Source organism: Aquarana catesbeiana, linkage group LG01, assembly GCF_042186555.1.
Source record: "Aquarana catesbeiana isolate 2022-GZ linkage group LG01, ASM4218655v1, whole genome shotgun sequence".
Lineage (NCBI taxonomy): Eukaryota > Metazoa > Chordata > Amphibia > Anura > Ranidae > Aquarana > Aquarana catesbeiana.
The window spans coordinates 841,421,445-841,433,473 of record NC_133324.1 but is presented as its reverse complement, the minus strand read 5'-3'; the positions used below and the strand labels follow the sequence as shown (position 1 = coordinate 841,433,473).

At 37.5% G+C, this 12,029-nt stretch overlaps 1 protein-coding gene across 2 annotated transcripts in view; it reads right to left on the bottom strand.

The window, feature by feature from the left end:
- ARAP2 (ArfGAP with RhoGAP domain, ankyrin repeat and PH domain 2) overlaps window positions 1–12,029 on the bottom strand; it is a 604,561-nt gene that overhangs the window by 106,814 nt on the left and 485,718 nt on the right. For both annotated transcript variants that reach the window (XR_012237041.1, XM_073608952.1), the window contains exon 28: window positions 8,685–8,824. Coding sequence is in view for 1 of the 2 variants with exons in the window: in XM_073608952.1 (XP_073465053.1) it covers window positions 8,685–8,824 (140 nt within the window). In the remaining variant the exon portion in view is untranslated. The remainder of the gene's footprint in view (window positions 1–8,684; window positions 8,825–12,029) is intronic.

Sequence of the window (12,029 nt, the reverse complement as noted above, 5' to 3'; positions counted from 1 at the left end):
ACTATCTTGTATAAAAAACGTTGTGTATTCTGTCCAAGCCTGTACCGTCCATTTTTCCCCTCCCCCTTGGTGAGCTGTTGGGGACAGGTTTCCTTTGCTCCAATTTCTTCTCAAATATTTTAATGAAATTACAATTGGTATATCAAAGTGCTTACAAAATATTCTAGAATTATCATACTAATTTAGCAAAACTGTTCATGATCAATACTGTATTCACCCATAATTATTTTGATGAACAGGTGTATTCAATGCCAGAAATAACTATCCATATGAGAGCAGAATCACATATGCATATTTAACAGGCTCTTTCTTGTATTTCTTAAAAAATCACATCTGGATTAAGATGCATTACATGTGAAGCAAGCGGCTTTTTATACCTTATTTTAGGGTGTCCGTTGGGATACAACATCCCTTAGAGGGAATTCTCAAAGATCTCCTTTAAATCCAGAGCAGTAGATTTGGCTCATACATCTTATCCATTAATAAATAAAAGCATGTGTTTCAGTATCTGATACAATTGTATATATGTTGGATAGTATCTTTTAATAAATAACCCTTTTCAGGGTATTTAATTGGGTATCCATTTTACTTGTTTATAATGCTTTCCTTATCCATCAAACTGTTTCATTATAAATATTTTCATTGCTTTATAGCTGTGATTTCAATATTTTTATTGTCTCAAAGTGGCATAGAGAATTTCTGCTCATTAAACATTTTGGTGAAATATTAATTGCTACCTTGGGAGACCATCATTTATAGATTACCTCTTCTTCCTGCATTCTATTATAAATTGATCTAATAACACTCAAAGGATGTACCATATAAGTGGTTTATTCATAGTAAAACCTTTACAGTTTTTTTTTGGTAGAAACAATAACAGAAACTTTAAGGATCTATGCACACTAGGCAGCAGAAAAAAATGGTAGAACTGCTGGAAGAAAAAAGCAGCATAAAAAACGCTCCCACTGAGCATATTATACATGAATTTAGATGCACTTATGCATGTTTGTGTTAATAAGCATTTTTACCAAAAATCACTAGAATACATGTATATTTAAAATTGATTGACACACCTAAATGGCACCCCAAATGCAGTACGATTTTGCCACGATTGTCGCAAAGCAAAACACGCCTGGCTCAGAGACTAAATTTGTTTCCTGAGCTTCTTAGGTGCGAAAAATGTGCATAGGGCAGCCCATTTGAGTAAATGGGCTGCCCTATGTGGGAGATGCTGAAACAAGCGTGAATTGCGCTTTTCAGTTTTGAGCAGGAACCAACACTGAACTTCCTCCAGCAGGTCGATAACACTGTACAGGTCTGAGACTGAGACTAGAAAAAAAAATGGTGCCAGAGCTTGATGCACTAATTTGTACAATGCTGTATGAGCTTAACAGAAAAAATGAGTAACTACCAATTAAAAAGGAGATCAGTGATGCTGCATTTACTACTTTTTTTGCAAAAGTCTGGCAAATGGTGGACTAAGCTCTTTTTAAAATAAAGGTTCCAAAAATGAACAAGTGTGAACATCACCAATGGATTAAGATAAAAGAGTTAATTTTAACAGATAGGTTACATTTTAACAGGTAGGTTAAAGGTTTCACCAAGGCAAAACTTAAACGAGAAGTACAGCCAAAGCTTGTTTGGCTGTACTTCTCCTGTGGATCACAGAAGTGCAGTTTGTTATGCACTCCTGTGAACCATTTTCACCAGACAGCATGCTGAAGCCTGCTGATGTCACAAAGCTGGTCTAGGCTCAGGAAACATTGCGACAATAAAGCATCCACCAACATGCCTGGACTGGCACACGGCTCAGCCTCTCAGCAAGCCACTGAGAGCCCGAGCTGGCTGCTATCACCCTCTCCATAGCTTAGCGCTCCAGTGAGGGGGGGGGGAGAGAAGAAACTGCTGACCGACAGTTACCAGCTCTCTGCTCACGGAGCTCTGAGACCCGAGCGATCAGCAGTGTTTGATCGCTCGGTTCTCAGTCTTAGAGCCAGCGGGGGACTGCTGCATCCTCCTAGGTAAGTATGATTTTTGAAAAAAACAAAACAAGCCCAACTTTTCTACTTTTCTTTCAGCCTTGTAATGAAAGATTGCTAGCAGGTAGGCTTTTTTTTTTTTTTTTGCAGAAAATATTCTGCATGTCTGTTTCTTTAAAAGCATCTACCTTACCTGCCAGGAATGTTTCATATGACTGGTCACTGAGCTGTGCATTTGGCCATCTTGATTGGACTGACCAATGAAGATGGCCATAGACACTGAAACCAAAAGACTGGATGATGATGTCAACAACTGTTGTATCGCTGGGCGGTTTGGCAGCTAATTTTGCAATCATGTGCAAATGCTTTGGGCACCAGTAGCAGGCTTTAGTTCCACAATATGTGTTTGCAAGGATTATTAAGCTTCGGGTTAAAGTAGGGAAAGTGTTGAATTTAGATTTCCAACCAGAACAGGAACAATGGGAAAATCTAGGTACATCTGCCCTGATGATAACTGTCTAGAAGGAGCATTGCCTCACTTTGAGAGATTGGCTATCATATACTGCTGAGTGCTGAATTTACAGGACAGAAAGTGAAGTGAAATATCTTGAATTGGAGACATATGGCAAAAAAGGAAATTAATCTAAAAGGTTTTTACCTATTCTGTCCAAATAAAAAAAAAAAAGTTTTGGTTTTGGGTATACTTTAGGTATCAATCCCTAATTTAAATGGTCATATTAAAGTTGACTGTCAAATGTCAACAGCAAAGCCCATATTCAGTATTTATGTCTAATCAATCACCTGGCTGCTGACATATGCAGAGAGCAGTAACATTGTCACAGAAAAGGTAGAGATGTCCTTTATGTGTCAGCTCTGATTGACGACATGGTTTTACCTTCCTTATGCTGTACATGACAAGATAGTAGTGGCCAATGGGAAAATAACTGGGTCTCTGTGGACAAACCAGAGTTTCTGTACGCTGATTTTGCATGGGTAGTTTACCAGTAAACAGTATTGTTCATATTTGTAAGTTGTTTCTTGGTAAAGAAAGTGTTGCTTTAAAATGATAATGTATAATGTATTTATGTTTACTAATTATGATGTTCTAGAATGGACACAGTATATATGTTTACTAATTAATTTATAATTCTTTTGAATGCTAAATTGATATTGAGAAGAATGGGAGACCGTAATCAGCTACTTTGTCATTACATTTTGCTAATGAAATCCCTGGTAAGAACTACTAATTTCAGAACATTGCATTTTAATAACTATTGTAACAGCTGTTAAGGCTGTATAAAGTAATACACAAAGGCTGATTTTAGTATTATAAAGTAATGCCATATGGCGTGCCAGCATAAAATATTTAAAATATGTTTGCTTCTGGCATGTTGTTTAAGTAGAGTATGAGCATAAGCACATACAGGGCAACACCTATTTATACTTTTCATATAAGCTAATTATGTTTTTCGTCCCAATAGGTAAAATTTCAGACAAGAAATACATATAATGTACGCTGCATATTTGTACTGACGGAAAAGTGGAGAGAATGTGTTTCCACTCTAAAGACTGAAGTCAAGATCCATGGTAGGCTAGCCTCCCATATTATTCTTCAAAAATATGTGCACCCTTGTGATAAAATAAAAATTGAGCTGTTATATTATTTTAAAATCTGACGTTCTCAGCACTTTAAGTCCTAAATTAGTCATTTCTATAGTTCAGCTCCCCACACAGAACAGTGGTTGGTACAGTTAATCAGAAAGAAATCATGATGTGAGGGAGAGGAAAGTCAGTCAGCATGTAATTCTATTGCTTTATGAATGATGGGGATCCTTGTAAACCCTTGTTTGCTTGTTACTCATCTCTGTGGGACATTCGAGGCTGGAAGAATAAGGCTTCTTTCTTATTATTCCTGTTTTTCTAGACATCTTAAGTCACTATTAGCCATAAGACAATTTTTTCTTTATCAAGAAGAACCATTGAGTTTGCGTCATACCTCTGAGTCAACAGCAGAATAAAGGAAGAATAAAAAATGACATACAGTATTCACAACTTAGTAAATATAAAGGAAACACTCCTATGGCCACATCCTTATGGGAATTTGATATAATAAAAGAAAAAATTGGGCATAAGATAGCCCAAAGGTCGGACTTTAGAGGCACAATGGACGGTAATAGATATAAAGTTATATATTTTATTTATACCAATACATGGTACAAAGAGCAAAAAAAGGTAAAGAATTAAAAATATATACACAATACATGACAAAAATGAACATGCATAGTATACATAGTAGTGAGCCCCTGTGCGTCAACGCTTTTGCTGTCTAGCTTCGTCAGGACACACTCAGGGATTGTTGGAGGAAAACAGGTCTCACTATCTAAAATAAAACACATAGATAAGAGTTCATACAATAGGAACATATGTTAAAAATGGATCATCATCATATCTGAGCGACATATATGGCACACACATAGAAATACCTTAGGAACGAGTCCATGAAAGATAATTTCACCCATTAGGCTTCAAGTATTCTCATATATGGTATTTGGGTATTCATAACAAAAAGCCAACTAGAATAACTCATATAATGACATAAGTCATTAAGAAAACAGGAAACATCCCAAATGTTCAGACAAAAAAAATATATATGATGAAATAGAGAAATACTCACTAGCTCAGAGAGGCACCTATATTATTAATTTTGGCAAATGGAAGAACAAAAGAGAAGAGAAGAAAGGGGGGGGTGGTATGGACTTGGACACTGAGACCCGAAAGCCTTAATAATATGAGAATATATTCAATGTCAGTTCCATATACATAAATACTAAAACAAAAAGCCCAAACTGCATTCAACAGAGCAGAAGTCAAATTAAATCAAGTTCAACAGTCCCTCAGGGCCATCTAAAAGAAGAAAAGGGGAGCAATATGGTATAAGTATAGTTTATACAGGCATATCGCATCTGATGCCAGCGAATAGAACGCCGCCCACAGAAGGCATCAGGCGGGCACAATATAACCGAGGGGACAATGCTCAACCCTACATCCTCCCATATCGACATAGGAACAGCAGGAGGGGGGAGGAGCATGGGCAGACATACAGGCAGACCCAAAATACAGCCCGTTCATATTACAAAGTAGGCGCGAATCCACAGCACACAAGTACACAAAAGGCACACACGAGCTGTATAAACATCTAAACACCAACAGCTACGCCCAAAAAGCAAAACCAAATATTACCCAATTAAGACAAAAGGAAAGAAAAGAGGGGGAGAGGGTTTTTTGTTAGACAAGGACTCTATACTACAATGCAGTTGAGTGGCATCCATATGCAAGATAAAAAAGTGCGCCAGACATGGCACAAAGATATACAGGAGATAATCCATAAGATTATGGTTTGTGGGATCTGCTTGACCATTGTTTAACTTTTTTCCCATGTTTTTTCTTCTATAGTTCAAACGCTGAGATATTGGCTCATAATAGGGGTATTGTTTATCTTTTTTGAGAAAAATTATCAGTATATGACAATATATGTAATATTTAGCTTACCAAGCTTTATGATATGTTCACAGTATATATCTTTGGACAGTGCTTTATGTATTTATTGATTACACATTTATGATGGTACTTGAGCAATATAGCCCTTTTTTTCTTATGGATTATCTTTTTAATTTTTTTGTAATATTTTTAATTATTTACCTTTTTTTTGCTCTTTGTACCATGTATTGTTATAAATATAATATATAACTTTATATCTATTACTGTCCATCTAAAGTCCGACTTTATGCCAAATTTCTTCTTTTATTATATCAGTATTCACAACATGTTTGCTTTACTTGAATGCTTTAATGAACCTAGGTGTGGCAAATGTGTATTTATTCTTTAAAGCCAAACTTCAGCTTTTAAACTTCTAATAAACCTTTATAGGCTGTTGCCTATTAAAGCAAAAAGCAGCTTTCACTGCAATCCTCACCTGCTCTTTGCTGTCCACCTCCCCACAAAGTGTTTGCTCCATTCTCCTCCTGCCACCATTCTTTAGGATTGAATGATGCCCAGCATCATTCAGCCTAGTTGCTGTGAGCCTAGGCTGTCATAGACACACCACCTGAGGGTGCATTTTTATACAGGCCTGGGCTCACAGTACAAAAGAACAGTTCTCATTATCAGAGATTTGTTCTGTGCTTCAATATGGATAGACCAATGATGCTATTTTTAATGTATGGGACTGAAGGTGCAAAACCAAAACTTCTGCTTTAAAATTGCAAAAGAACCTGTTAATACTGAGGGCTTAATAAGGATCTTAAAGATCCTGAATTTAAAAATGTTTTTTTTTAACAACTGCAGTGCATAATATAAAGCATCAGGTCACCCAGAAACGAAAGTTCATTTATAAATGGAGCCTGGTGAAATGAGTCACACACTGGCTTATCATATCACACTTTGGAGAGAACATCACAGTTACAGTACCTGGCCAAGTTTTTTAGTGGAAAGTGAGGGTATGCCAGTTTGCAAGCTTGGATAAGGGTCTGATATTGATTTTTTTGGGAACCGCATCCTTTTTTTTTGCTTTTTGAGTGGGGTTACCATTAAACTCATACTCAAAGAAGGGGGGAAAGGAACCCAATGCCATTTTTCTTTTTGTATGGGGTTCCTCCATTGACATCTACAGTAGACCCTCATATACTGTAGGATATAGGTCTTGTATAGATCAATTGGATCCCCATCCACCTTGTTTAAAAAAACAGAACACATGCTGAGAATTGTCATTTTACCAGCAATTTAAACACACGTTTTATTAAATGTCACTTTTGCTGTAGTAAGTTTACACATTGTACAGATGTTTCATTTCACAGGCAGAGTATGGGCATTTCCCAGGCATGTTTTTTAAAGGAATTTTTTTTTTTTACCTTGGCTCATGTCCTCCAAACCGTGCCCCTGTGCTCTTTATATCACATTCTCTTGCCTATTTGTCTAGAAAACTATTACTTGCGTTTTTTTAACAGTTGGCTCTCATTGACTTAAATTATGTTTGCATTCAGCAACCGAACTTTAGTTATGTTCACCAAACATTCTTCAAACTGAACCCAGGTATGTTTCGCTTATCACAATGCAGGTTTGTGTACTAAACAGTGTTGCTTTTGGCTCCGATATGTATTGTATCTGTATTTAGTTGAAGCAAAAATAAATATATATATATATATATACACACATACACACACACACACACACACTCCCCGGTCACTTTATTAGGTACACCTGTTCAATTGCTTGGTAACACAAATTGCTAATCAGCCAATCATGTGACAGCAAGTTAATTCTTTTTAGGCATCTAGACAAGGTGAAGATGACCGTCTGAAGTTTAAACCAAGCATCAGAATGGGAAAGAAAGGGGAATTAAGTGATTTTGAACGTGGCATAGTTTTTGGTGACTGACGGGCTGGTCTTTCAAAAACTGCTGATCTCTTGGGATTTTCACGTACAACCAACTCTAGGGTTTATAGCGAATGGCCCGAAAAAGAGAAAATATCCAGTGAGCCGCAGTTGTGTGGACAAACATGCCTTGTTGTCAGAGGTCAGCAGAGAATGGACAGACTGGTTTGAGATGATAGAAAGGCAACAGTAGCTCAAATAACCACTTGTTACAACCAAGGTATGCAGAATACTATCTCTGAACACACAACACATTAAACCTTGAAGCAGATGGGCTACAGTAGCAAAAGACCACACCTGGTTTCCACTCCTGTCAGCTAAGAACAGGAAACTGAGGCTATGAGACTACAATTTGCACAAGCTCACCAAAATTGGCCAATAAAAAGATTGGAAAAATATTGCCTGAACTGATGAGTTTTGATTTCAGCTGCGACATTCAGATGGTAGGGTAAGAATTTGGTGTAAACAACATGAAAGCATGGATCTATCCTGCCTTGTATCAACAGTTCAGTCTGGTGGTGGTGGTGTATCGGTGTTGGGAATATTTTTTTGGCACACTTTGGGCCCCTGAGTATTGTTGCTGACCATGTCTATCTCTTTATGACCACAATGTACCCATCTTCTGATGGCTACTTCCAGCAATATAATGCACCATGTCACAAAGCTCAAATCATCTCAAACAGGTTTATTGAACATGACAATGTACTCCAATGGCCTCCATAGCCACCAGATCTCAATCCATCAGAGCACCTTTGGGATGTGGTGGAACGGGAAATTTGCAGCATGGAAGTGCAGCCAACAAATCTGCAGCAACTGCGTGATGCTATCTTGTCAATAAGGACTGATATCTCTATGGAATGTTTCCAACATCTCGTTGAATCTACACCATGGAGAATTAAGGCAGTTCTGAAGGCAAAAGGGGGTCCAACCCATACTAAAGTGATTGGTGAGTGATATATATATGGGATCATATTACAAGGTCCAATTTAACTCTAGTGTTATATAATCAGTGACTGCATGTCATTATGTTATATAAAAGTATGATTGTATAATGAATATGTTTACAACTATGACATTAAAAAAACTATACAGTTTCTATAGCACATCAGTTCAATTGCTAAAACACTTTAGTACCATTTACAGATGAAGCTCTATATATTGTATATAAAACCTGTCCACAGAGCATAACAAATGTACTTAGAGAGAGCATAGATGGGTGTTAAAAATGAATAAAGTATATTTCCAGCACAACCCAAATTGTGGAAATATTTCTACCTTTATGTCTTTGTAGATAAGGAGCTTCCTTTCTCTCAAAACAAAATATCTCTCTTGAAACTTATTTCCGGAGAGAAGTTTGGATGAATCTTCTTTGTATTTCATGTTCCCTGACTGAATGTGCCGAGAAGGATTTTTATCTACAAAGATAAAAAAAAAAAGAGCTGAATTACAATATAAATTTATTAAACAGCTTTAGGCAACAAGTAAATTCATTCAGCAAACTACTAATGCTATCTAGGAAACTCATTGCTAAAGTCAGAAGAGTCCAGTTAGGACTGCTGGCTTTATAGCTTGCAATCTGATTGAACAATCTTCTTTAACTTTACAAACAATTAAGTAGCAAAGGAGCTACTTTTCTGTATATAAAGTAAATAGATCACTAAGGAAAGCATCTACCTTATAATCGTGCCAGATCTAAAATAGGATAATTTGAGAGTGGACTTTCAGATTGCCAGGTGTATGGCTAGCTTGGGCAATGGATGAGAAAAAAAGTACTTCTAGTAGTTCCTGATAACAGATCACAGCAAAAACTTCCGTTGTCACATGTGTCAATTTTATGGGTGGTATAAATAGGCAATCAATAATGTGGATGCATACAGATGTCAGAAAATAGAGTTAAACCATTGACCACAAAATGAATGCTAGGAGAATAAACCTTCAGAGAACCCCAGCCTGGGACTCAGGAGACACAGTTGCATGTGTTCAAATGGAAAATTAAATGTTTGACTAGAACTCTCCTCAACAACATGAACCCTTAAAATGTATGTCCACCCAAAAAATGTTTTTTTGTTGGTTTTAGAGTACGGATCACTTTAAACCGCTGTTGGGTTTTTATTGGGGTTCAGTGCTCCATTAGAGACTTAACACTGATTACACTCTTTCCATTCGGCTGATCTCTTTCATGTATACAAAAGCATACAAAAATTGACAGCTACTAATTAAAATGCATCTGCGCCCAAACTATGGACACCAAATTATTTACATCTTTCTAACAGGCAGTAAATGAGTTTTACAATAAGCTCTAGTTGCCTCTCTAGCTGCATGTACTGTAGAGAAATCAATTTTCAAAGTTCACTACATGTATAACATTGGTTTATTTTTTCTACTTTAATCGTTTTTATTGAGTTTTCATAAGTTTAACATTCAAACAAGCAGATACACACATTACGCATTGGTATGTTATACGGTATGTCATCATGTGACTGTCTGTTTAGGCACAGCAATAAGTATAATGCCCCGTACACACGGTCGGATTTTCCGACGGAAAATGTGTGATAGGACCTTGTTGTCGGAAATTCCGACCGTGTGTAGGCTCCATCACACATTTTCCATCGGATTTTCCGACACACAAAGTTTGAGAGCAGGATATAAAATTTTCCAACAACAAAATCCGTTGTCGGAAATTCCGATCGTGTGTACACAAATCCGACGGACAAAGTGCCACTCATGCTCAGAATAAATAAAGAGATGAAAGCTATTGGCCACTGCCCATTTATAGTCCCGACGTACGTGTTTTACGTCACCACGTTTAGAACGATCGGATTTTCCGACAACTTTGTGTGACCGTGTGTATGCAAGGCAAGTTTGAGCCAACATCCGTCGGAAAAAATCCTAGGATTTTGTTGTCGGAATGTCCGAACAAAGTCCGAACGTGTGTACGGGGCATAACAGTCCAAGCTGAGGTGTCCTCCCATACACCGAAAGACAATGTAGTCATCAGGAAAAAGAAGCAGCTGGCAGCTCCATACCATCAAAAATATTTGTTGTAAAGCCTACACACTGAATACAGTCAGCGGCAGACGTGTTTTGGCGATAAGCCTTGTTCACAGCACACATATATGTTAAAAGACATGAACATATATACACCAATAACTATCACATGACTAATGCTTCTCCTCCAATCAGCAATGCCTTCAATTAAGCACCAGGTGATTGATGGCAAATTGCCTGCAGGTGTAACGTTGGCAGGAAGAAAACAAAAAGTCATGCTATAATACAACACATAAAATGCAAACATACAAAAACTATCCTGATATATAAAGAAAATCATTATTAAAAGTTATATGAAAAATACTTTAACGAAAAATTAAAATGAAAGATCATAAGATGTAGAATATAAAAGCTGTATATAAAGCATAGTGCACATAAAGAATGTATCGCAAGCAATGGGCATAAACATGTAATGCCCATAGGTATAGGACTTATTTCATAAAAAGATCCACATCATACCGGTGGTTCATTCCCAAAGGTACCCTTGTTTGTAGGTTGAATATCCACCAGACTTCATGTAAAAGAAGTGCATGGTGAATATCCCCACCACGCGAGGATAGTTTAACTCTTTCTAAACTGGAGAAAGAAAGGGATGCCATATTACCGCTGTGTTCATACACATTAGATAAGCCTTTGTCGGTACTGTAAGATGCACCATGAAAATGTTCACTGATTCTCATTCTCAGTGGTCTCATGGTGCATCCTACATATTGTTTATTACATATTTTGCATTGTACAGCATAAACAACATTGCTGGTGCCACAATTGATATAGTCACAGATCGAAAATTCCCATCCGGTGGCACAAGAAACAACCGTCTTATGTTGACTTGAGTGTCGACTACAAAATCGACATGTGTTATTTCCACAAATGTAGGAGCCCACAGTGTTCAGCCAGGTTTTTTTATGTTGCTGAGACTCAAACAAGCTGGGGGACAAAAGGCTTCCTAGTGTTTTGGCATGGTGGCTGGAAAATCTACAGCCTGCCGTAAGTATTGTTGCCAAATCACCGTCCGTGGAAAGTATGTGTAGATATTTGTGTATAATATTTTTGATTTTGTTGAATTCCAGGGAGAAAGCAGTGACAAAAGTGACTGAACTTGTTTTCCTGTCATTAAAACTGCTAGTACAATTGGTACCTTTCTTACGACTAGCGTTCTCCAAGAGTGTGATTCCATTTATGGCTCAAGTTGACTAGTTTTATCATGCCAGATGGGTTGATAGATAAGGTACAGTCAGGTCCATAAATATTGGGACATTGACACAATTCTAATCTTTTTGGCTCTATACACCACCACAATGGATTTGAAATAAGACGAATAAGATGTGCTTTAACTGCAGACTTTCAGCTTTAATTTGAGGGCATTTACATTCAAATCAGGATGAATGGTGTAGGAATTACAACAGTTTGTATATGCGCCTTGAACCTTTTAACCACTTGCCGCCCGCCCTATTACAAAATGACGGCGGCAAAATGGTTTGATATTCCTGACCGGACGTCATATGACGTGATCAGGATATCGAGCCGCTGCGCACCCCCGGGGGCGTGCATCGCGGCGATCGTTGTTGCGGG